Genomic DNA, 27,390 nt, shown 5'->3' with positions numbered 1-27,390 from the left:
TACATGTAGAACACTGCATTGAACCCAGTTCTGATACACATTCTGTGAACTTTGTCTTGTCATTTGATTAGTCTCTTTACACAAAATGTAAATAGTGATATTTGGGTTATTTTACCATCTAATTTTTATTTTCAGTTTGTTTTGTCAGTTTTGTGTTTATTTTATCTATTTTTGATTCAGTATTTTCATTTCATTTTTATTTTTGTTGGCTGCTTGGTTTACAAGTGTGGTATTCTTTTAGTAGCTGCCCCTGAAATTACAACATGCACTTTTGACTTTTTAAAGTCTGTTGTTGAGACTGGCCGGTTAGCTCAGTTGGTTAAAGTCTATTGTCAGTTGGTCTGTCTTGAACTTTCATTGTAGCGTAAGCACTAAGCATAAACATAAGTTTAAGGAATGCTTTAATTCCTTGATTCTATGGTGCTTTTTGTGCGCTTGTTCACACAGGACCATTATTTTGTTTGTTTTATTTAGTTAGATTTGCCAGCATATATTCCCCTTTCTTTTGTTTTTATTCTTTTTATATGGTGGTTTCTCTCTCTACCCAAAGACATATTTTAATTATGTAGAGTGCTAGTTATGAATTCTGTGCTTTTGTTTGTCAAAAATGTCTGTATTTTACTAGGGATTGAACTCAGGGTGTTTGAGACATGTCCCCAGACCTTTTGTTTTCATTTTGCTTTTAAGCTATGGTCTGGACAACTCAGAATCCTCCTGCCTCCACCTCCAAGTAGCTGGGATTGCAGATAGACTTGCCTTCACTTTTTAAAAGATAGTGCTCTTTGGGTTTAGAATTCCAAACTGGTACATTCTCCCCACCAATGATTTGAAAAATATTGTTCCATTTTCTTTTGTTCTAAAGTCTGCTGCCAGTCTTGTTCCTCTTAAGGTTTCCCATCTTCTTTTTGCTATGAATAGTTTTAATCTTTTCTATTTTGCCTGGGTGTGCTTTTCTTTATATTTATCCTACTTGGATATATAGCTCTTTTTCAACCTATGGCTTGGTGTCTTTGAAAAATTTTGAATAATTTTCAGGCTTATTTCTTCACATACCATTTGTCCATATTATTTTCCCTCACTTCCTATAATTCTTTAGTAGTCTATGCATAGTTTTGTTTCCTGTGACCCATTTGTCTGACACAGACTTCTGTACTTTTCCACTAGCCTCCTCATACTTCAGTTTTTGTTATATTCAGACTTCTCTTCTTCACTAGTTTTCTCTTCAGTTTTATCTAATCTTATGTTAAGTTCATACATTGAGTTCTTGATTATGCATATTATATATTTCAATTCTGTTACTTTTAAAACTATCAATCTAATCTAATCTAGTCTAATTATGTACTCAGAGTTGAACTCAGGGCCTTGGGCTTGCTAGGCAGGTGCTCTGCCACTTGAGCCACACTGTGAGCCCTTTTTGTGTTGTTTATTTTTGAGATAGGGTCTTGCTTGAATGTCTAAGCTGTCCTGGACCACGATCCTTCCTATTTGGCTTCCTGGCATAGCTGGGATGACAGGCACACGTCACTGCATCCAGCCATTGGTTGAGGTGGGATGGGGTCTTGTGAACTTATTGCCTGGGCTAGCTATGAACTGTGATCTTCCCCATCTGTACTTTCTAAGCAGCTAGGATTACATGATTAAGCCACCACACCTGGCCTCCTTACGATTTTAAAAAACATAGCATTTAGTTCCCTAGCAGAAATTTTCATTTAATTCTTGGATATCTTAATTATATTACAGTTCATATCTGGTAGGCTCATTATCTGGAATTTCTGTGACTTTTTCCTTTTTCTGTCAATATTTGGTCAAGTCTTATCTTGCCTACATACTGTTTTTGATTGAGTAATAAACTTCTTATATAAAATGTAGAGATAATTTGAGACCTTGGGTGAGTTTATATTTTTCCAGTGAGGGTTTATGTTTGCTTTTGGCAGACAGTTAAGTTATTGTCAGATGACCTTGGACCAATTAGAAACTGAGTGTCAGGTGCTGGGGTTGAACCCAGGGCCTCACACCTGCTAGGTAGGTGAGCTATATCACCAGCCCTGGGCTTCAGTTTTTGACAGGCAAATTCTTTTCTTTCTTTCTTTCTTTCTTTTTTTTTTTCTTTGTCACCTTTATGTTTAGGGTATATTTGTTTGGTATCCACCCAAAAGTCTAGTGTGTTCAACCAGGCCTCTCATTCCTTATTAAGCCCAGAATTACAATTTCTGTCCTTTAGTCCTTTGACAGTGATGAAAGCTTTACTCACTGTCCTAGCCCCTTCTTTCACTTTCAGAATTATGGAGGCTATAAATATATAAATCTCAGAACTAGACTCAAGTTTCTTGATTTCCTTTTTCTTTTTTTAAATTTTTGCCCTGAAAATTCTCATTGCTTTGGTAGCTGTTTGTTGCTTTTATACTGGTTTTTAGAGAGTACTTTGTGCAGCTTTTGATTGGTTCAAAATAACCTAGTCAGCTCTTGTCAGAACTAGAAGTTCTTTTTACCACTTTTAAAACCCATTAGTATGGGTTATGTACAAAGGAACGCTCATTACATTTATATGGTTTATATTATACAGTACAGTGAACACCCCATACACTGCTCCTAGTTTTATCACTTTCCAGTCCTTTGTATTTCCTTCTTATCCCTCATACCTGCTTACCTGCATTTTGGATTTGTTCTTCTTACCTTTTTTTTTTAAAATCTCTTGGATGTCTCTAAACAACATAACTTTTTCAGTTTTAACTTATTCTTGAGGTTTGTAAGAATTATATCATACCATGTACATGGTGTTAGATTCTTGCTTTTATTATGTCACATTTGTTCCCAAGAATAATGTTCGCTATTCAATCTTGCTGTGGTTCATTCACTTATTAATCTCGTTTATAGTATCCCATGTGGGAAATATCTGTTTATTCTCTTAATGGATTTTTGAGTATTTTTGTTTCTTCCATGTTTTAAACAGCTCTGCTATGAATGTTCTTATAGATGTGTTCTAGTGCATATGAATAAGAAGTTCTCTTGTGGTGGTAGAGTGGCTCCAAGTGCTGCAGTGCCTGCCTAGCAAGCATGAGACCCTGAGTTCAAATTCCACTCCCACTAAAAAAAAAAAAAGGAAAAAAGAAAACTTAAAAAGAATTTCTTTAGGTTTTAGTCCTACAGGTGAAATGATGAATCACAATATCTATACATCTTTAATTTTGGTATTTATTGCCAAGCTATTTTTCAAAAACGATTGTTGTTTACTTTTCTTCTAGCAACAGATAACACTCATGGTCAGATTTCTTAATTTTGCCCACTTAATAAATATAAATCAGTATCTTATTATAGTCTTAATTTTTTAATTCCCTGGTTACTGATTAAGAGAGAGCTAGTCATCATTCATGTTGCCTCCTTTCTGAAATTCCTTTCAGTGTCTTTTCCCCTTTTTTTCTGGGTAGCTTATCTTTTTTCAGTAGATAATCTTTACATGCATTAATTCTTTTTCAGGTACATGCTGCAGATTCTTCATTACATGCATAAAATCCCATTTGCAGTGTGCCTTTTCTCTCCTTTTGTGACCTTTGAATGAAAGTTTTTAATTTAATTTAGCTATAGTTTTCATACTCTTTTAAGTTCTTTTTTACATCTTGTTTAGAACCTTTCCCTATCATAAAAATAGTCTCCCATATGTTGTTCTAAAAGTTTTAAGGTTTTCTTTTCATATACAAAAACTTTTATTCCATCTGGAATTGAGGGTTGTTTTTTTTTTTAGTTTTTGATTCTATCACATGGAATTTCATTTCCTTTTACTCCCTAGTAGGATTATCAAATTTCCACCACAATTTATTGAATAGTCTTACCTTATTCTAGTCATCTGCATTGTTAACATTCATGTCTTATAAACAACCTCTATTCCTTTCCATTGCTTTGTTTGGTCAACCACTAGATGTCTTTCATTAATGCTCTGTAGTTTTCTTTACAAAGAAAATTTAAAAAATTCCTCTCCTAACTTATGTTAGGTACTAAATAATGTGTTTTGAATTATGTCTTATGTTTGTGGTTGGTTTGGGGAATTATTTTATATCAATCTTTCTTGCTAAAATCTATGTTTTAATCATACCATTTATGAAGAATGACAGTTTTGATTTTCTAATTCTTACATATTTCTATATACTTGTATTTCTACACATGTTTCAGATATTTCCCCATTTTCATCTCTCTGTTTTTGAAAGAGGTATATTCAGGATTTTGCTTAAATTTTTCCTAGTTCCTTTAAAAATTTTTTGGTTTATTTTGATGTACTGCTAGTTACACAAATGTTTGTGAATTTTATATATTGGTGGTGTATGATAATGTACAACAGTGTCCTGTTTGCATCAGTATTTCATCTAAATTCATACCTATTTTTCTTTCCTTTTAAAATTTGTCAGTGGTTTTTTTGTGGCTGTTGTAGTTTTAGTTAAATTCATTTGATATTCTCTGTTGGTGTTAGTTATGATAATTTCTTTGCTTTTATTCCTATTTATAAAAATTTATGCTAATTAGGTTTTTTCTTATCAGTTGAGTATTTTAATATATATCTTTGAGTAATTCTTTCTAAATGTATTATAACTTGAAATCTTTCTGATACGAATTCTAATGTTCACCTTTGATTACTAGGAATCCATGTTTCAAGTTACTTGATACAGAAAATTCAGAATGTTATTTCTTTGGCATCTAGTTTTGGCACTGAGATATTTAAGTTTATTTGATTCTTGCTCCTTTTTGGGGGATGGCTTCCTCCCTGGAAGCTTTTGAGTTCTTGACATCGTTAGTTAAGAAATTTCATCAGAATGTGCCCAGTGTCTGATTCCTTTCTCATTATTTCTGTTTCATACTTTGAAGGCGTTTATCAACTAAAGCAAATCTAAAGCTGGGTGTTAATCTTTAGCTCTGTGTTTGGGGAGTTCGTCTTTTTACATGTTGGAGTTACCTGTTGTTGCCAGAAGTGGTACTTAATTCCTGGTTCCTGACCTGTGGGTGAAAATGGAATCTTACCTGTTGATTATATTCAGTCTTTTGTCACCTTCAGTTCCTGGCTGCCACCATAAATTCATATCTCCTTAAACCTGCAGCTCAGGATTATTTTGTAGTTATGTTGGAAAAAAAAAAAGCGTAACTTTTTTTTGGATTGTGCTTCCTTCTCTGCCTTTATGGAAGTATAAGCTCCAGCTCTGTTAGTATTTTACGGTACATTTTTTGTTTTCCAGAATTTTTTTTTTAATCCTTTGTTTGTTTGTTTTTCCCCTTCCTATTCCTGCAAACTGGTTTGTGTGTGTGTTTTGCCATTTTGGTAGAATTTAGGTAGGAAGATATTAATGTTTTCTCTTGCCTGTCTTGTGCTGGAAAAACATATAATTTTTCTCCCTGTTGAAGATTAAAAAAAGAAAAACAAACCTTTCCTCTTGTTTAAAAATAGTGTTTATTGTCTTTGCTTTCTGCCTTAAATAATTGACTCATCAGTCTCAACAGGGGCTAAGAAAGAGAGTGTATGTAAGAGGTCAAGTCAATTCTAGGTATATCTACAAAGTATTGTATCTCTAAGTTCTCTAAATGTCAGTGAGACTTTGCCTTTCAACTGTTTTAGTACATAGAGTTAGGTGATAATAATTGTAGTCATACATATTGCCTGCCATTGTAAAACAATACAGATTTCATTCAGTCACTATTACTTGAACATAGGAATTCATACTCATATTTTAATGTCCTTTTTTTGCTTAGCTTCCAGGAAAAAAGACAACTAAACTTTGGGTTCCAGATGAAGAAGTTTCCCCTGAAACAATGGTCAAAGTAAGTAATATGCATCAATCTGTTGATTTTTTTAATACAGTTACTATTATTAAAGGCATCAAAATTTCTATTTATGTTACATAGATGTGACTATTAAAACTACTCAAATAGCCAGTTCTTGGCAGCTCATGTGGGTAATTCTAGCCAGTTGGTTGGCTGAGATTGGGAAGATCATGATTTGATGTCAGCCCAGGTAAATAGTTCTCTAGTCCCCATTTCCAAAATAACCAAAGGAAAATGAACTGGAAGCGTGCCTGCTTTGCAAGTGTGAAGCCCTGAGTTCAAATTCTACCCCCCCCAAAAAAAACCTCGAACTCAAATTTACATTTATTATGTGATGCTATCTTGTATACTGTGAGAGTGTAGGGGAGTAATGAACCATCTTGGGCCTTGTAATTATCAGCATGTAATCTTAATTTGAGAGGGAAAAGGTGTGAAAGCTGCTTCCATGTTTCTGCTTTTAGAAACCAGCTTTTTAATGGCCAAAGGCAGTGGTGCTTTTCTTATTGACATTCTCCTATTTAGTAAAAATGGTAATCCAGTTGGTATTTTTTTGGATGATACTGATTGTTGAACTCAGGATATTGTGCTTGTTTAAGCAGGCACGTTCCCACTTGAACCACTCCACCAGCAGGTTACTCCAGGTTTTAAGATGGATTTATTTTTTCCATGGAATTTAATAAAACTTAAAAAAATTAGCTTGTGATTCCTTTATTTGGGCATTATATAGAAATGACTGCTTATTATTGCTGTACATAGTATTGTTTCATTAAAACTGTGTACGATCTGTAGTGTAGACTTCATTTCAAACTACTGCCAAATTGTGAAGGTCAAGAACAAATAATATAAAATGTTGATACTCTTATTTCAGTTTCTTATTCACCCTATTGGACTGTGTGTGCGTGTGTGTTTATGTTCCATATTATGAGCTACTTTTTTTCACATTATTTTAGCTTCAGATTCTTATATGTCTGCAGACCTGTGAAGCAGCCCTTCCTTTAGCATCGTTAAATGATTCTAGATGTTTTTGAATCCTGATACAAATCCATTTTCTCAGTTTTGGTCTCAAGCAGCAGTTTTTGTAATTAAGAGTAGCACAGGACAAGCCAGGTTACCTGATCTGAAGTTCATGCTCACCACATGCCAGGAAAAGCATCTTCATGTCTGCTACATGCCAGAACCTGTTCAAGACCCACTTAGTTCTTGAACTTTCATATTGTAAAAAACTGAGATAAAATGTGAGGCATATATAGTGTGTACATCAGTTTTAAAACCGTTATGATGTGCCCCTTCAAGAAGGAGTACAGTGAAGACTGCGGTAGGTGTAGAAATACTTAAGCACATACTAATTTTAGAATATAGTACAAATGTGATACTATCTCTTAGGCAGAAATGGTAAATGTAGTTTGCAGTTGGGAACCTAGCTTCTCTGATTAGGGAAGTTAACATGATTTTAATTCTCAGTTCTAAAGATGCATGTTTGGGAAACATTACAAACAATAACAAAAGAGCTAGTGGATACCTTCCCTTATCCCTTCAGGAAAAAACAGCTTAATTTAAAACATTCGGTTTTCTTTATATACTTACAAAAGAATAATTCTTTTTTTCTTAAATAGCATCTATTTAAACATTTCTTTTTTAAAGGTTGATTTAGAAATTCTTCTAAATGTAGAAATGTTTTACTTTTTAATTGTCTTTTAAATAGATTCAGGCTATAAAAATGATGGTTCGATGGCTACTTGGAATGAAAAATAACCACAGTAAATCAGGAACTTCTACCTTAAGATTGCTAACAACAATATTGCATAGTGATGGAGACTTGACAGAACAGGGGAAAATTAGGTATGCAATTGCCATTTCAAAGTTCTTTGCTTTGCACAGTACTTCAACTCCCAGTATAATTGGTAAATATTGCCGTTTCTTCTTAAACACATAGTGAGTATTACTTCATAGGTATGCATATATTTTACTTTCATTTGCTTTTATACAGTTATTTCAATATGATAGCCACATGTCTGCTACAAGGTATTGCTATACATTATAAATATTTTAAACATAGATTCTTGCTTTTTGAAATATCTGATATGTAATTTGTTAGTGTACAAACCCATAACTGGTATTTTATATTCTTGTTAATGTGTAAAGGGAAAAAAACAGATAACATTGAATCTCATTTCTAGAATGTAAATAAATGCAAAATTTTTAAGGTCGTTTGATACAAATCATTTAAAGTGCACACACTTTTTGTTTTTATTTTGTGTTTTGTTTCATTTGATATTATTCAACTAGAACGTATCTAAAATATTTGGAAAAGAAAATTTGTACTGAAAATGTACACTTCCCCCCCCTAAATATTATAGTATAACAACTATTTATGTTGTACTAGGTATAAGTAATCTAGAGTTGATTTAAAATGTGGGGGACTATAGCAAAAATTATGCCATTTTATATAAGGGACTTGAGCTTCTTTTGATTTTGGTATCATAGGATACTCAAGGACAGCTGTATAGTGATTGAAAACTCTGGAGACACTGAGATTCTGGAGTTCTTCCTCCACCACTTAGTAGTTTTAAGTGACCTTTAGTGAGTTACTTAACCTCTCAGTGCCTCAGTTTCCTTAACTTACCTTTTCCAGCTATTATGATATCATTAAATAAGTTAGTATATATATCTAAGGTATTTAAAACATAGCACATAGTAATTAGAAGCATTGATGGTGGTAGTGAATATTATGTCAGCATTAGCTAAAATTCAGAGATTGTTAGTGTAAGCATAGGTTCCATTTAGTGCCCTTTCTTGGTAATGTAAAATAGGAAAATAACTTCCCTCCCTAATGTATCTAAAACTAATAAGAAAACAAAGGTGGCTGTTGCTTTCTGCCGTTCCATTTTCAATGTTTTTGTTTTGTTTTGTTTTGTTTTTTTGTTTTTTTTTTCAGTGCTAAGGATTGAACCCAGGGCTTTGTACATGCTAGGCAAGCACTCTTCACTTTTAACACTTGAGTTACATCACCAGACTATAGTCTTGTGTGTTTTGTACTGTCTTCTTTCTGTAGAATTTTTTAGCAGTGACACTATTTTTCAAATGGGGGAAAAGAAAAAATCTTGGTAACCTATTCTGTATGTACAACTCATCTACCTACCTGTTTTAGTTTAATTAGTTGTTTTCACTTCTCTGCACCTATAATTTATACATGTTAGTATTTAGGATTTACAAATAGTAAAGGTGCTTTGGTTTAAAATTTATACTGAATTTGAGATAATTTTGTACTGGTTAGCTTAGCATGGTAGAGAAAAACCTTTTTTCTTTGGTTTTAATGCATTTTGTCTCTTAATTGAGTCACTTTATATTTTTATACTTATGTTCTTAATTATACTCAGCTGTATTACCTTGTGTTATAGAGGCATATTCTTCAGTGGTTAAGAATTGTCAAACTGTGGGCAAACTACAGTGGCTCAAATTCAGGTTCCACCATTTATCTCCACCATTAATCAGTTGCTCTAGCAAGTTATTTCACTTTTACATGTCTCATTCCTCACCTGTAATTGGTGTTAACAACAGAACCTCTTTATAGAGTTTATATATAAATTAAAATACATGAAGTAGTTGCAATGGCACCCAGTATATAGAGTTATGTAAGCTGTGTAATAGGAAACTTGTGTGACATTCAGAAACGTTTAAGCTGACAGAGTGGCTTAAGTGGTAGAGCACCTGTCTAGTAGGTGTGAGGCCCTGAGTTCAAATCCCAGTGCCGCCCAAAACAAAACAGAGAAGACTTTAATGCTTCAGGAACATTTAGGGGCTGCCTAGAATTAGGAGGAAAGAAGATTGTGATAGAAACAAAGCAGGTGGAGATTTGGTTGTTGGAGGTGTATTGGGGTTATTTCACTTGCTTTAATAGCTTGCTTTTTTTGTGTTCACACAAACTTCTGTGTAAGATTTTGTTTGAATGAGTTTCTCTAATTCATGAAGTTAAAAACCAAAACTTACTGGATTAAGTAGAAACTACTGGTCTACATGGAAGTTTTTAAGAGCCAAATACATATATAGGAAATACCTGCTGTCCGTACTTGTGGGAAAACATTCAACTGCTGATTTGTGCTCTTTGTTTATTCATTTATTTTTTGATAACTGTTTTTTTTAAAATATTTTTATTAATTTTGTACTGGGGGCACATTGTGACATTTACCAAAGTTCTTACAGTATATCATAGTTGAATTCACTCCCTCTTATCATTCTGACATGTACTCTTGGATCTAAGTAACTGTGTTTTAACTATTAATAGCTTTCTTGGAATACCTTTGGGATATGTCCTGCAATTCAGAATCTCAGTCTTGGCATGCATTCAGTATTTTTATATAATCTTTAGGAAAATAAAGGAAGAGGCTTAAAAAACAACTAGATTGTTAGATCTTGGAAGACTAAGATGATTTCTTGTAAATCCCCCTTAGTGCTTTATATATAATAGACATGTATTTGTCATGTCAATGTTAAATTAATGACCCTTTACTATAGAACTATAATGTAGGTCCTAATTAAAGAGTTACAGCTTTCCTTCCTTAAATTTCTTCCTTAAAGATCCCTGTAGTTCAGCTGATACATTACTGTATCAGAAAGGATGTTTTGTTTTGTTTTTTGGTAGTATTGGAGTTTGAACTCAAGGCTACCACTTGAGGAGCCACATTTCCAGCCCTTTTTGCTTTAGTTATTTTTCAGATAGAGTCTTACACTTTTTGCTTGGGTAGGCTTCTGACTGCAATCTTCCCACTACACCTCCTATATAACTGAGATTACAGGGGTCATCCACTGTTCCTGGCTTATTATTTGAGATAGGGTCTTGGTAACTTTGTACCCAGGCTGGCCTTGAATTGAACCATGATCCTCCTGTCTCTGCCTCCCAAGTAGCTGGTGTCACAGGCGTGAGCCACCATACCCAGTCAGGAAGGATTGTTTAGATGTACTTTTTTCCTACAGAAGCATATGCTCTATTAATAGTTTTCTTTCCTTAAACTTAAAAAGAGCCTTTAAGTAACATTTGAAAAGTTAAGAATGCTAGTGTTTTATCCACTGTGCTTGCTTTCATTATACTTATTTTGTGCTTAGCACAGTAGTTGTGTTTGACTTATCAATTTAGGATATTTATGCCAGATCTGTAGTGTAACATCTCTCAAAAAAAATTCATACTATAATGCATAAAACCTAAAAAGTAAAAAACAACAAAAAAATTAAATGGCTTTAATAATGCTAGCACAGACTTATTTAAGAAACAACTTTTGTGTGGCTTTAGATACCATTTTCCAAAGTTAACCAAATACAATCTGTATCACTGAGTTATTGATTGTCTTACTTTGTTCAAGCTACTATAACAAAATACCATAGAGCGAGTAGCTTATAAAAAACAGAAATTTATTTGTTCCAGTTGTGAAGGCTGGAAGTCCAAGGTCAGGGTGCTAGTATGGCTGGGTTCTGCTGAGAACTGTGCCCAGGTTGTAGACTGCTGATTTCTTGTTTCCTCATGTGGCAGACAGGACAAAGAAATTCCCTCTGGTCTCTTATGAGGGCACTGATCCCATTCATGAGGGTGCTGCCCCCACGTTCTGCTCACCTTTCAGAAAAACCGATCTCCCAATACCATGTGCATCTTGATCAGATAACAGGGCATCAGAGCATAGCATTTTTTACCTTTTTTTTTTTTTGTCAGAAGAATATTTACAATATCAGGTGTGCAAAATAGGAATGACTGTGTAACCATTTAGAAACCTTACCTTATATTCTCTCTTATTTTTCAGTAAACCAGATATGTCACGCCTGAGACTTGCTGCTGGGAGTGCAATTGTGAAACTGGCACAAGAACCGTGTTACCATGAAATCATCACTTTAGAACAATATCAACTATGTGCATTAGCTATCAATGTAAGGAAAATGACTTATTAAGACATAACTTTGTAGAATCTTTGACTTCTAGGAAGAAATATTCACTATGATAACATCAGAATCTTGAATGTTTATTTTTTCGTTTAAAACAATATGCATGAGAAACATTTCAGAGTTCTATTGTCACTTGAGTTTTGGGTTATTAACAGTTTTGGTTACTAACAGTTAGTACAAGTACTGAAGTAGCACATACTAAACCATTGCTCCTAGGGGAAATACTAGGATATGTTTCTTCAAGTCTGGTTACAGATTTTTCATCAGCTGACCGATATACAACCTGTTTTATGTGTGTTTCTGTTTAAAGATACCTTATTTAATCTATGTGTCTACCTATTTCTTTAATATTGAACTCAGCCAAAAGCAGTATAAGTCACACCTGAGTAAAGCTTATTGGCACATGTTTTTTCTCTGTGAGGTGCATCATAGCTTTCTCCTGCTTATGAATGCTAGATAGCACTTTATCAGTATGTTTGGGAGCTATTTTAATTTCAGAAACCACCATTAAGGACAAAAATGTGAAAAGTGTGGCACCAAATAGATCACAAAAAGGGCCATTATTTACAGTATGAGAGCAGAAATAATAAGGTAGGTAGTCTTCCTTGACCTGGTTCGGGGCGTATACATCAGACTACTGAATTATTTTACAGCTCTTCACATTTGCTTGTTAATAAACATAAAATTGCCGCAAGTATTAATTTTCAAGTTACAAACAAATGAGTAGGCAAATTCGTAAATACAGAATCTGTAAATAATGAGAATCAACTGTTTAGTTCCTAAAATGAAGAAAAAAATAAAGACTCCATGTTTTATAAAGACATGGAGTAGACTTACTTTCAGGCTAGAAGCATTCCTTATTACTTAATGAGTTAAAAATTAAAGGTCTGAATAATACAAATTCATATTCTGATTTTATGAAGTTTCTAGACTAATTTTATATTTGAGCTATATAATTTTAGAAGCATTTATCATTGAGAAAACTAAAGCGAAAGGACTTTCACACTAGTAAGTATGATTGATTTTCTCAGTCATAAATAACCAAATGGTTATTTTACACTGAGTTTTTCTGTTTTCTAAGCAGTTTTAAGAATTTGGCGTTTATTTCAGGAATCACTGTGGTTTTTCCTCTCTGCTTTTCTCCTTCCCCACTTCCTTCTATTGCTTATTTCAAAATTGGTATGTATAATGTCTAGACACAGCAATTGTTGTTATTGTTTTTTGGTGGTACTGGGGTTTGAACTCAGTGCCTCACACTTGCTTAGCATACCTACTCTTGAGCCATGCTTCCATCCCCCCACCTCCTTTTTTTTTTTTTCCCCCAAAAAGGGTCTCAAGTTTTCTCCTATCTGGATTACAGGTGCTCATCACCACAGCTAGCTTATTTGCTGAGATGGGGTTCTTGCTAACTTTTTGCTTGGGCTGGCCTGGAACCTTGATTCTCCTGATATCCACTTCCCAAGTAGCTGGGATATCAGGTGTATGCACCCAAAGCCAGTCAATCATTTATTTTTTGAATTGTAACCATTTGGTCATTTTTCTGGTATTTCAGTCCTTAAAATAGCTATTCCAAATCCTATTTAGTATTTGTTTAGTTTTGTTGTTATTACTAGAAAAAAATTGAGAAAAAAGATTGAGAAAAAAGAAGTCAATTAACTTCCTGGTTTAGTTTTCCCGTTTATTTTGCACGTCATCTTATTTTGTACAAAACTGAAAATTGCTTGCATGGAAGTACATAAAAACAGATGGGTTTTATTTGAAATTTACAGTGTGTAATAATTAGTTAAATATTTCTTTTCATTATTTGTTATACATTGCTGCTTCCTCAGTCACCAATTATCTAAGGTGAAAGCTCAAATTGCCTAAGTTTTAAGATTGTTTGGAATTCTGTTGACTATGGAACATGTGTTAATGGTTAAAAGTTAATTATTAGCCTTATCTCACAACTTAGAAACATCAGGTTATCCCATTCTAAACAAAACATTTCCCTAATTCTGGTATTCCTTTAACTGCATGCTGTCTCCTCTTTCTAAAATCTCCAAATATCAAGAAATAGTAATCTATATCTTTGTCTCGCTCATCCTTTTATTCCTTCACCCATCACTACTTGTATTTTACCATTTGTCTTATTTCCCATAAGTGTCCAATAATCTTAGTTTTCATTGTCATTTCCATTTCATTTCACAGCTTACTGCTCCATCTTTCTTGAAATTCTCTTCTTTAGTTTCTTTCTCTTGGTTATTGTTTTTTTCTGACTATATTTTCTGGCTTTTCCTTTAATTCTGTGTGGTATTTGAGAATATGTGTGTGGTCACCGTCTCCATTTATGCATTCTTTAGCTACCCCATCATTTAGGTAACTCACTACTGAACCAGCAGCATTAACTTTTTTTCAAGTCTAGTCCTACTTCAGCTGCTAAGTAAAAATTTCAGACTCTCATGATTTCTGACTGTAAGAATTTCAAATCTATTCCTTTATGACATTTCCTAGTAAATTTAAATAAACTGAAATGACTCTTCTTAGAATCTAAAAGCATGATTTATGCTTGACTCTTTACCACTCCTTCTACCTTGCTGCAAAATTTCAAATAATTCTGCCTTATGATATGTCTATTATTTTTAATTGATATCTTCTTAACCATTCTTATTGGTGTAATCATCATGAACTCTTTACCAAGACTGTCATGAGACTTATTTTATTGTTGGATAAATGTCCCTAATCACAATTCTGATTGTGTTGTTTTCCTGCTCCAAGGTATTTAGGGGCTCACACTTGTAAAAAGTTGAACGTATTTTACGACCTGGCATTTGAGTCCCTCTTACTGTTTGAACCCAAATATACACTTAAAAATATTGCTTAGTACAGTACCTTTGTTTAGTGTACTACCCTTTACTTTATTTCAGCAAAACAACAATTTTCTTTCTCTTTTATGTGAGTTGTATTTTGCTGTCCCTGATTTTCTTCTCCCATCTTCCATCTCCACACATCTGTTTTTAACGCTTTCTTTAATCAAGGCTCAGACACAATTTTCTCCACAAAACTTGCTCTGATTCTTTAACTGGAACTGCTTTCTTTCTCCTTTTAATTTCCTACGGGTTTTATTTGCAGTCCCTCGATACATACGAAACTCTGCCTTGTGCTTTAGCTACTTATATACATACAGCTTATTTCTCTTACAATAGTTGAGGCTCTTTAAAGGCAGTATCATTTCTAGGAGATCCTTGTCATGAATCTGAGTAGACAACAAATCTAAAAGAATAAAGGGTCAATAATATGATCCTAACATAATTTAATAGCTGCTTAGGTATCTTAGAATTTGAAATTTACTCTGTACTGGTAGATTCTGGAAAGAAAAAGATAAGTAAGCCATGGATGGCTACAGCCATCAAAATTCTAACAGCCTCTTCAGACAATAGAAAACAGATAATTATTGATAATGCAATCAGCTATGCACAGTAGTAGAACCATTTGCAAGGAACCAAAAGAAGTTCTAAAGATAATTTGTGCTAGAAAAGGCCTCTAAAAGTGAATTTACTTGAAGATGCAGGTGAAAATTAAACTCATAGTCAGTAATGAATATAGGTTTTGATTATCTTCTTTTTTCTTATATTTAGACAATTATTTGTTATAAACATAGCCATGAAAGTATCAAGTCATTTGGGTTTTTTTTGAGAATACATTTTTTTTCTGATAAAATCATATTACTGTTCTTCACCTCACATTTACTTTTATAACACAGTCAAAAGGATAACCACTTTTGCAAATTTTTTTAAACTTCCTCAGTTCCCAATAGCATGTCTTGTTATTCTTTATTCATATGACTCTCTTGAAGTATCTATGTGCCATCATTCGTGTCAAATTGTTTCTTTATCAGTTGTTAATTGTGTAATTCCTTTGTCTATGATTTGATAGTTTTCCAACATCACTTTAATAACTTCTTGAAAACCAGCTACATTTCCAATGTGTTGTTGAATGCTGAATGTGAGAAAGGGACAAAAACACTGTCTTGGTTGAGATGTATCTAAACAGGAAGGTGGGATGTTTGGAGATTAACTTTTTAATGTTTTGTTCATTTATGAACATATCTGTGATATGTTTTCTAGATATATATACACACACTTATAAATATGTACATATATATACACATATAAAGACTCCTCTCTCCTATGGCATCAATACTGAGAAAGGAGTGAGTTAACCTTTTTTTGTTGAATGGGAGGGTACAGAAAATAAATTTCCATGAAAGTCAGACTATTTTAAAAGTAGGTAGTAGATGTTAAAAGATACCAAAATTTAAATTAAATTTAGAAAGAAGATAGACACAGGCTAGAGTTGTGGCTTAAGCAGTAGAGCTGCTGCCTCCCAAGCGAGAAACCCGAGTTCATGCTCCAATATTGTGGTCTCCCATGTGTTAAGGCAGGGGCAGAAGGATCATGAGTTCAAAGCCATCATGAGGTACATAGGGAGACCATGTATAAAAATACCAGTGGCCGAGGATGTAGCTCAGTGATAGAGTACATGCTTAGTATGCTCAAAGCTCTGGGTTTGATTCTCAGCACTACAAGAAGAAAAAAGGCAAGATGTTACATGACTGAGGTTTTTGAAAAAAAACTGCATGATCATTCAGATAGGAAAAATAGTATAACCTAAAGTTGTAGTACAACATATCTCATCTTAATTGGCAGAGAGTAAGGTATAATTATGAAGGTCTTTGTATGTCGTGAGAAGAGTTTGAGTTACTCCTTTTAGTTTGTAAAACATTCTGTTTATCTGTCTGCCAGGTATTGTGCTAAGCTTAGACACAAAGAAAAATAAAGACAGTTCTTTTCTTTAGGGAGCTAGCACTGGTAGTAAGATAAATAAACCAAACTTTTTTTTTTTTTTTTTTTTTTTGTGGTATTGGGGCTTGAACTTAGGTCCTACACCTTGAGCCACTCCACCGGTCTTTTTATGTTGAATATTTTCAAGAAGGGTCTCAAGAACTATTTGCCTGGGCTGGCTTTGAACCATGATCTTCTGATCTCTGCCTCCTGAGTACCTAGGATTACAGGCATGAACTACCTGCACCTGGCAAAGCCAAACATTTTAATGTTTTCTACTAAGTGTTATGCTGAAGATACGCCCAGAGTACTAAGAGAGAACATTGGTGGGTTCAGGCTGCAGGTTATGTGCTGCTTTCTGATATATGAGCTGCCTTGAAGGATGAAGAAGGAGTTTGCTAGGACAGTAGGTTTGGGTGGTTTAGGAGAAGGGAGTTGTATGAGATAAGCAGGCACAGGGGTAACAAGCAGCTTGGTTTGTTTATGCAACTAAAAGTAATTTGGTGTTTCTGAAATTGACTAAAAAATCTTACTTCAGAATTGTGCATTTTAATCTGAATAGTTTTTTAAATGATAGAAGAGTATATTGGGCAGAATTTTATCTTGCTGGTAAATGAAAAAGATACACAGGAGATTATGGTTGCACTTTTTCTTTTGCTGTTCTAGGCTGTACTCTACCACTGAGTTATACCCCCAATCCTGTGCTTTATTTTTTAAAATGTATTACTCATTTAAGTTAGGAAGGGTTTATAGTCACTCGTTTTATTTGATTTAAGAGTAGTTCTAGCACATAACTGTTAGTTATTAGGAACCAGATACATACTCCAGCCTTGAAATTAACTCGTTACAATGTCTGTCTTAATGAACAGTGAAGCAGAGGTTGTAGGTAAACTCACTGCTATTTACCCTTCTTTCTACTTACAGCACATTTCTTATCTGGATTTGTAACTACTATTTCTGCCATGTGAATAATATCTGGAATAATTATATCATTACAGGATGAATGCTATCAAGTAAGACAAGTGTTTGCTCAGAAACTTCACAAAGGTCTTTCCCGATTACGGCTTCCACTGGAGTATATGGCAATCTGTGCACTGTGTGCAAAAGATCCTGTAAAAGAGAGAAGAGCCCATGCTAGACAGTGTCTGGTAAAGAACATAAATGTAAGACGCGAGTATCTGAAACAACATGCAGCTGTTAGTGGTAAGTACATAGGAAAAGTAAACTTCTCTAGCATGCCAGTTTCAGTTTTATAGAATACAAATATTACTGTTATTTATTATATTGTAATTGGCCTTTCTTAAGTAAAAAGTTAGCATTTTTCAATAACTGCTTTTCATTTAAAATATAAAGGTCATTTAAAAATGTAAATGCACGGGTATTTAAATTTCAAGCTGTATTTCTTATGTAAATGACCAAATGGACAAAGAAAGTAAGTAGTGACATTGGAGATAGTTTTAATAGAACAGTAAAATTGGTATATGTATGTCAATTATTTAAGCACTGTCTTTTAGTTTTAAAAGCTCAAGTGTTTGATCTTTGTTCTTATCTGTAGCTTACATTAATACCAGATACTTATGTGCCTGCTTTTCATCTGTCAAGGTTAGTTGGTGTGCCTCTTGAGTTCTATAACTTGTTTGACAAATAGCCTTAAAATCTATCCAGTTATCCAAGACAGAAATTAGAGGCATTCTGAATAGCTTTTTTCCTCACTCATCAGTCACCAAATCCTGCTAGTTCCCTCTTGTGATGTCTTGAACATCTATCCTCGCCTCTCCTACTTTGAATTATTGTAGATACTTCCAGCTGCCTCCTTTTTTTTTTTTTTTAATATCTCATGCAATTTATTGAATGCTGTACTGGAAGTGAAAAACAATGACTACATGAGTGCATTTTCACATTATTGTAAAGTCAAAATTGTAAGTTGAACTATTGTCAGTTGGGGACCATCTATATTTTATCATTTTGCATTCCATAGTTCCCCGTAATTTATCAGTAATACCAGATTTTCACATTAGTTAGCATACAATTGCCCATCAGACATAAAACCTTTTTAAATGAAAATTTCAAGCACATACAAAAGTAGACTAATGAACCCACTGTGCTTCGTTCAGTGGTTTTCAACTCATGGCAAATCTTGTATTATCATCTGTAGCCTCACCCACATCCCACATGAGACTTTGAAGAAAATCTTACACATTTGTACCCTGATATCTGTAAATGCTCCGGTAGGAATCGCCAAAAAGACAAGGATTCTGTTTCTAGTCTGTCCACTATACAATTACCTCCTCCCCCAAAGATGAAGAAATCCTCTTGATCCTCACAAATGTCTTCTTCTTAAAGCTTCTGTTTTAATCAGAATCCAACAAAGCCCATGCATTGTGCTTGGATGAGTATCTTCTAAAGTCTCACAAACTCTAGTCCCCTCCAGCTCTGTTTTCCTTCCTTTGAAGAAATTGGGTCATTTGCCCAGAGTTGCCCGTGACTTCCTCTCCAGTTTGACATATGTTGCTGTCTTCTGTGTTTCCATAAATGGGTGTTTAAGTTTCAACTCTTGATTAGATTTAGGTTAATATTTTAACAAGGCTATTCTGTTTTTCGTCTTTGTTATATCTGTAGCTGTTTCTTTACATTTCTTTGTATATTTTATCTCTTTATTTCTTCCCCCTTTTCTTAGAACAGTTCTTTTGTTTTTGTTTTTTTTTTTTGGCGGTACTGGGGCTTGAACCCAGGGTCTCATGCAGGCACTCTACCACTTGCGCCACTTCACCAGCCCTTCTTGCCCCTTTTCTTGATCAATCTTGCCAGAATTCGGTTTATTAACCTTTTTAAATAATTGGTTTTTTACTTTGTTACTTTTTTTCTTTTTTCTTTCTGTACTTCATTGACTTTTCTCCTTGTTTATTTTCCTTCTTATTTCTTAAATTTGGTTTCTTGATCTTGTTCCAACTTCTGGAAGTTGTGGTTTATTTTTTTTTTTTTTGGTTTAAAAAATCATTTAATTAAGTGCCCACTCAAGAATATTTAGTCCAAATAGTCTCAGACATTCAAAAGAAAGTAAAAATAAGTTATCGAGCTGTGCTTCCCTTTGTGGATAGTGAAAAATATATTTTTATTATAGCCCTGTTACTACAGCTCCAACATGAAAAATCTTAAGTTATAATGCAGAAATGTTTTAGAATGATTCAAAAACTATTAAAACTTACTCTATCAGAAAAATATCACATTAAATTTCTCATAATTCAACTTTTTTTTTGTTGTTTGAGAATATTTTTATTTTTTATTTTATTTTTTTCTTTTATTATTATACATGTGCATACAAGGGTTGAGTCATTTCTCCCCCCTGCCTCCACCCCCTCCCTTACCACCCACTCCGCCCCCTCCCTCCCCTCCCCTCCCCTCCCCACCCCCTCAATACCCAGCAGAAACTATTTTGCCCTTATTTCTTATTTTGTTGTAGAGAGAGTATAAGCAATAATAGGAAGGAACAAGGGGTTTTACTGGTTGAGATAAGGACAGCTATACAGGGCATTGACTCACATTAATTTCCTGTGCGTGTGTGTTATCTTCTAGGTTAATTCTTTTTGATCTAACCTTTTCTCTAGTTCCTGGTCCCCTTCTCCTATTGGCCTCAGTTGCTTTTAAGGTATCTGCTTTAGTTTCTCTGCGTTAAGGGCAACAAATGCTAGCTAATTTTTTAGGTGTCTTACCTATCCTCACCCCTCCCTTGTGTGCTCTCGCTTTTATCATGTGCTCAAAGTCCATTCCCGGTGTGTGTTGTGTTTGCCCTTGATCTAATGTCCACATATGAGGGAGAACATACGATTTTTGGTCTTTTGGGCCAGGCTAACCTCACTCAGAATGATGTTCTCCAATTCCATCCATTTACCAGCGAATGATAACATTTTGTTCTTCTTCATGGCTGCATAAAATTCCCTTGTGTATAGATACCACATTTTCTTAATCCATTCGTCAGTGGTGGGGCATGTTGGCTGTTTCCATAACTTGGCTATTGTGAATAGTGCTGCAATAAACATGGGTGTGCAGGTGCCTCTGGAGTAACCTGTGTCACAGTCTTTTGGGTATATCCCCAAGAGTGGTATTGGTGGATCAAATGGTAGATCGATGTCCAGCTTTTTAAGTAGCCTCCAAATTTTTTTCCAGAGTGGTTGTCCTAGTCTACATTCCCACCAGCAGTGTAAGAGGGTTCCTTTTTCCCCCGCATCCTCGCCAACACCTGTTGTTGGTGGTGTTGCTGATGATGTCTATTCTAACAGGGGTGAGGTGGAATCTTAGTGTGGTTTTAATTTGCATTTCCTTTATTGCTAGAGATGGTGAGCATTTTTTCATGTGTTTTTTGGCCATTTGAATTTCTTCTTTTGAGAAAGTTCTGTTTAGTTCACTTGCCCATTTCTTTATTGGTTCATTAGTTTTGGGAGAATTTAGTTTTTTAAGTTCCCCATATATTCTAGTTATAAGTCCTTTGTCTGATGTATAGTTGGCAAATATTTTCTCCCGCTCTGTGGGTGTTCTCTTCAGTTTAGAGACCATTTCTTTTGACGAATAGAAGCTTTTTAGCTTTATGAGGTCCCATTTATCTATGCTATCTCTTAGTTGCTGTGCTGCTGGGATTTCGTTGAGAAAGTTCTTACCTATACCTACTAACTCCAGAGTATTTCCTACTCTTTCCTGTATCAACTTAAGAGTTTGTGGTCTGATATTAAGATCCTTGATCCATTTTGAGTTAATCTTTGTATAGGGTGATATACATGGATCTAGTTTCAGTTTTTTGCAGACTGCTAACCAGTTTCTCAGCAGTTTTTGTTGAAGAGGCTGCTATTTCTCCATCATATATTTTTAGAGCCTTTGTCAAAGACAAGTTGGTTATAGTTGTGTGGCTTCATATCTGGGTCCTCTATTCTGTTCCACTGGTCTTCATGTCTGTTTTTGTGCCATTACTATGCTGTTTTTATTGTTATTGCTTTGTAATATAGTTTGAAGTCAGGTATTGTGATACCTCCTGCATTGTTCTTTTGACTGAGTATTGCCTTCTGCCTCCTTATTGTAAATGTTCTCCTGCTGTTTCTTCTCCCCTCTCCTGCTGCATCACACTGCTGTCACTGGTGTCAAAATTATCGTTCTGAAGCAAATTTGATCACATCACTTCCTTACTTGAAATACATGTGGATTCTTTGTTGCTCATTGGATAAAGTTGAAACAACTCATGGCTCTTAGTTTGCTCTAAACCTGATTTTCAAGTTTTTTTCCTACCACTTCCTACTATAAACTTTGTCCTTCATGTATTCTGGATAACTTTGAAATTTGCGCAGCTGGCTTTATTTTCCTCTGTTGATAACTCTGTGTGGAAATTGTCTCCCCCTCCAGACAAACAAATGAACAAAGACGGAAAGCTTAGTTTGCGTATTTTGATTATTTTAAAATAGAGTTTTGGTATTAACCCATCACTGGAACTCTCTTTCTTTCTCTTTGTCTCACATCTTGGAAAAAGTGATAGCTATGCAGTTACATCCCACCTCTGTAATTTGTTCGCTGTGTTTGGGCAGGTCACTTAATCTGTGCTTTAGTTTATTTGCAAAATTAGTATAATTACACTCACTTCTTATGGTTGTGAAAATTAAAAAATGATACAGATTAAGCACCTGACATATGAACAACTCAAAGAAGTTATCAGTAGATATTAACTATTTTTATTTTGGGACACTTTTCATATGGGAAGATAGCTTCGGTCTCTATTTGTGCTTTAGTGTGAGCTCCCTCCTGCATCTTACCCATCTGTGTATTTTTAGATTGAAATAGGTAGAACATAATAGGCACTCAGTAAATATTTGATAGACTTTTATTTGAATTTCTCTGAAATTTGGACCTAGTTTCTTCTCTTTTTCCCTTGCTCTTTAGTGAAATTGCTCATTTCTAGTTTAGCACTAGAAATGAAGAAAAATTAGTGTTTTATTGACACATAAGGCATTATATTCCAGGTTGAACATCTCGTTTAAGTTTTTACTTTAATATAAGAAATATAAATGGACTGTTCAAAATGTGTATATCACTTTTTTGCATACTTTTTACTGGTTAGGATTACCTTTCTGACCTCTGTAGCAGAATTTGTCCATCTCTATCAACATGTAACAATATTTGATTGTAAACTGAAAAGTTCTTTGTATTTATTTAAAATATCTTAGAAATTCTAGTCTTTTACATCTGTTCCCCTGTTACAAATAGAACCAACCATTGCTTCCTATTTTTATGCCACACCAACTCTGATTTACTGGAAATGTTTCATTTTGCTCACTAGCTTACAAGATCAGAGAAAAAGTATCTTTGGTCTCTAAAACTTGAATATAGTTTATATGGGTTTGTTTTTCTATATGCATTTGAAAACTGAAATATTTGTCTTTGCACGTGGTATATTTCGTAGACATTTCAATATTAGGTGTGATGGTTAAGCAGATAAACCATTTGACTTAATCATGTTCCTCAATGCACAGGGTAGTTATATTGTGGTAAACTGTTGGGATACAGGAAATATAAAAGTGAGAGAGTGTGTGAGATTTGATTTTCTAACCTGGATGTTTTTGTTTGTTTCTTCTTTTTCTTTTTCAGAAAAATTATTGTCTCTTCTACCAGAATACGTTGTTCCGTATACAATTCACCTTTTGGCACATGACCCAGATTATGTCAAAGTACAGGATATTGAACAACTTAAAGATGTGAAAGAGTAAGACTTCTTCTATCCCTTTTTCATATTTTCTGAAAGATGCTTTTTTCTCTTATTGCTGATTGTGGAGTTTAAATTATAATTAGTTAATTGATATAGTTCCCTTCTTAGGAATTTACATAAGCTTCTTTTCCTTATTTGCTCTCTTATTTGTCTTTTTTTTTTCACATTACATTTCTTGTACAATTTACCAAACATGATTTAGCTTAGTTACTATACTTTAGTTCTGTTTCTCTACCAGTGTGGTGGCATTACTTTTTTGTTGACGTAATTCACTAAAAGTGTCTATTCCAGTTTCTTTCTTTTCCTACTTCCTTCTGAAAGTGTATAGATTTTCATGGGAGGTGAACTAATAATCTCCTTTACTCACATAGTTGTTCTTTGTAGTAACTCTTCCTCCAAAGGAAGAGAGAACAGTGTAATTTCATAGTAGGTCAGATTAATAACAAAGGGGCGTGTCCTGTTTATGACTTTATTAGTGATTCTCTAATTACAGTTTATGACATTGTGATTCTTTCAAAGATAATTGACTACATATTCCTGTGTGTCGAATAGGGGACATAGAGTGGTATTCGAAGAAGTCTTCCTAAGATCAGGATAATTCTTACACTAAGCTTGAGACCCTGGTCCTCTTTCTGTTATTAATGATGACCTTTGTCATCAAAGTGGTTTTGAAAAATTAATTTGTTATGCCTTTGTTATCCTAGTAAAGGAAAATAATTCTTGGTTTCTTAATTTGTAGCAATATTTAATAGCAAAATATTTGAGATATCTTAGGAGAATAAAATTATCATTAGCATCTCATTGCAAGGGAAAAAAGAACTATTACCTTCTTTTACCTTTTTTCTTTGCCATAATTTACATTTCTAAAAACTAAGCATATAATTCTCTAAAAATGAGTTTTGTGGTAGAGTGATTATAACTCATGAAAACTTACAGTCACCTTTCTTTATCAAAGAACAGTGTTTTTTTAAGTAGCTAAAATATCTTTTGGAATTCACTAGACAGTTTTGGCTATCTTTCTGAATTGCCCTGGTATTACCATACATGAGTAATTTCCATTCCATTGGAGAACCTCTCTGGAAGAACTTTCTTTGTACTAAGATTGTAATTTTTACTTCTAGAATAGTGTCTTGCTTCACATTTTCTCTTCTCCCATTATTTTTCTCCTTTATACATCAGCTACATCCCTGTCCCTTTCTGTCTTTATAATATATAGAGAGAGCATTTTTTTTGCTTTCTATATTTTTATTCAATAAAATTCTTTTTGTAATTAAAATTGGGCTATTGAAACTTGCTTTTAAATTTTTCCCTTATGTAAACACAGTATATAATTGTCAATCATGGCTGTTTTCCTTTCTTATTTATTAATGAAGATTCTCAACTGTTTAATAAAATGCGTGTATTCTTTTGAAGATTTCCCAACAAGACTTAAGTCAGTCTTGAGTACTGATGCCTTACTTAATCCATGACCCAACTATTCCTTTAGATACTCTTCTGTTCCTGTCATAGTGTGGGGTTAAGATCACTTCATTCTTTATACCCTTTGTATTTCTTTTTTAACCTTCCTTCTTAGGGAATTTAGTGTGACTTGAGAAGGGGTCCTATGAACTCATATCTTCATTGCTGACCTATTGAGATAGGTAGATATGAGGTAGCCCTTTTTGTTTCTTTTTCTTTTGAATTTATAGCTGCTTGTTTTAAAAATTTTCCCCTTCTAGGATTACAATTGAGGCTTATTAAATTCATGTTTAGAATTATTGCATCTGTATTTGACAAAGCATTTTTCTTCTTTTCTTAGGTGTCTTTGGTTTGTTCTGGAAATATTAATGGCCAAAAATGAAAATAATAGTCATGCATTTATTAGAAAGATGGTAGAAAATATTAAACAAACAAAAGATGCTCAAGGACCAGATGATGCAAAAATGAATGAAGTATGTCATTTTTTTGTAAATAATTATGATTCCATGTTTAAGTATTTGGGCATAGGGTATGAAACGTCCATATTATTTATAGACATTATTAAACAGTTTTTCCTATTAGTAGTATTTCTCTCAAGTAATAATTACTTACATAGAATTAGTTATACAAATATAATTTAATAGTAATTCTAACATTAAGTCCAATATTAATTTAGTACTGCTAATAAGAACAGTAATAGTATAAGCTAAAATGGTTACACGAATGATTTCTTTTATTAATTTACGGTTTAGACTGGTGGATGCCTGTTCTAGATTTACTTCAATTTACAGAGTCTAGGATGCCAACTTAAGTATCTAATTAAAAACAATACTGTTACAGAAACTCTACACCGTGTGTGATGTTGCCATGAATATCATTATGTCAAAGAGCACCACATACAGTTTGGAATCTCCTAAAGACCCAGTGCTACCAGCTCGTTTTTTCACCCAACCTGACAAGGTAGTTACTTTAGAATTTGTTTTTGTAGGTTGAAATAAAGTATATTTTCATCATTAAAATGCAGGAAGATAAGGAAGAAACAGTATCAAGAGCTGGCCCCCTACTAATGACATGGAAAGGCATGAGTTTTTAAAGGCCAGAATATGAACCAAACTGGAGGATACTAAGCTTTAGAAATGAGTTAGGCTGACCTAGAGTTTGTCTTCAGGATTTAAAGCCATGCTAAGAACACAGGCAAAAATGTGATCAAAGCTTAAGGATTTGTGAGTTAATAGCTCTTGATCCAAAATGGGAACCAGAATCCTGATAGAGATTCAGTCTGAATTTATAAATCCTTGATTGGGATTTATAAATGATATAAGGAAACATGCAGAGAATAAACACTAGATAGACCGGAACACTGTAAGAGTGTTCGCCCAAAACCACTCTTCGATACATGTGATGTAAAAGGTGTTTTCCACAGTCCCTTTTAGAGATTGATAATTTATCTAAACATACTGAGTAACAGTCTGGAAATCGCCACTGTCCTCTTTCTGTTTTTAAACCAATATACCAACTTAAGATCTTACCAGTGCCTGGAGACATGGAATAGCTTATAGGTTTACCCAGTAGCTAAAGGGGCTTTCTCCTTAAAAGCATTCACTTTGGTATGAGCAAGATGGCAGGAATATATGTGGTCTTGTCTCTGGAGAGTATTACTATGAGTATGTGTTTTCTGATGCAGTCTTATAGTTGTAGCATGTTAGAGCTCAAATATGTTTTGTTAATATTGAAGTTGGTACAAAGTTGTTTCAGTTTGTTATACTAGTCAAAAACACTGTCCGAAATTTTGTGTTTCAGCTGATTAGCTTAAATACATACTTTAAAAGGGAAAGCTGTTTAGTGCTTTGTTGGCTTTTAACCACCTCACAAACACAGTGTTAAAATATTCACTGACTACTTTTTTTTCCCTTGCTTGTAGAATTTCAGTAACACCAAAAATTATCTGCCTCCAGAAATGAAATCGTTTTTCACTCCTGGAAAAGTATGTCTTGAGAATCATTTTAATTTTTATGTGGTAGTTTATTTAAGTGTGATTATCGGCCTCATTGTGTTATTTTTCATTTCTTTAAAAATTCATACATTTCAAGGCAGGAAATATAATTATTTTCCAGTTACTAGCAAAAAAAAACCTGTAGATACAACCTGAGATATACAAACTTAAATATTTTAACGTGTTCTAAATGCCAGGAGGCTTTGATCCTTAGACTTCTTATCCTAATGACGAAATAAAGATCTTTCACAGGCATCTTTTTATGTCCTTTTGTATCAAGAGTCTAATCTATTTTTATGATTTATGACCATACATTTCATTTCTTCTCATGTTGTGTATAATAAGCCTTTTCTACAAATAACTAAGAAACTCAGCTATTAGGTTGTCTATATAGTTTTTGTTGTTGTTGTTACTTATTTGTTTTGAGATAAGGTCTCTCTATATAACTCAGGATGGCCTCAAACTTGAAATCCTCCTACCTCATCCTCCCAACTGCTAGGATTATAAGCATGTATTACTATGTCTAGCAAATTGTGGAGTTTTTCTTGTTTTTGTTAGTTAGTTTATTTGTTAGTTTGTCATATTAGGGATTGAACCCAGGGCCTCCATGCTAGGCAGTCGCTCTACCACTTGAGCCATGTCCCCAGTCAGCAAAT

General features: G+C 34.0%; 1 protein-coding gene across 7 annotated transcripts in view; it reads left to right on the top strand.

Annotated features, from left to right (window-relative positions):
- Nucleotides 1–27,390, top strand: part of Pds5b (PDS5 cohesin associated factor B) — a 197,147-nt gene that overhangs the window by 152,928 nt on the left and 16,829 nt on the right. For all 7 annotated transcript variants that reach the window (XM_074043570.1, XM_074043569.1, XM_074043568.1 and 4 more), the window contains 8 exons: nt 5,728–5,796; nt 7,502–7,638; nt 11,586–11,709; nt 17,543–17,747; nt 23,166–23,280; nt 25,082–25,214; nt 25,582–25,701; nt 26,663–26,725. In XM_074043570.1, coding sequence (XP_073899671.1) covers nt 5,728–5,796; nt 7,502–7,638; nt 11,586–11,709; nt 17,543–17,747; nt 23,166–23,280; nt 25,082–25,214; nt 25,582–25,701; nt 26,663–26,725 — 966 coding nt within the window. The remainder of the gene's footprint in view (nt 1–5,727; nt 5,797–7,501; nt 7,639–11,585; nt 11,710–17,542; nt 17,748–23,165; nt 23,281–25,081; nt 25,215–25,581; nt 25,702–26,662; nt 26,726–27,390) is intronic.

The sequence above is a fragment of the Castor canadensis genome, chromosome 10 (genome assembly GCF_047511655.1).
Source record: "Castor canadensis chromosome 10, mCasCan1.hap1v2, whole genome shotgun sequence".
Taxonomy (NCBI): domain Eukaryota; kingdom Metazoa; phylum Chordata; class Mammalia; order Rodentia; family Castoridae; genus Castor; species Castor canadensis.
This window is presented reverse-complemented; position numbering and strand designations above follow the sequence as displayed.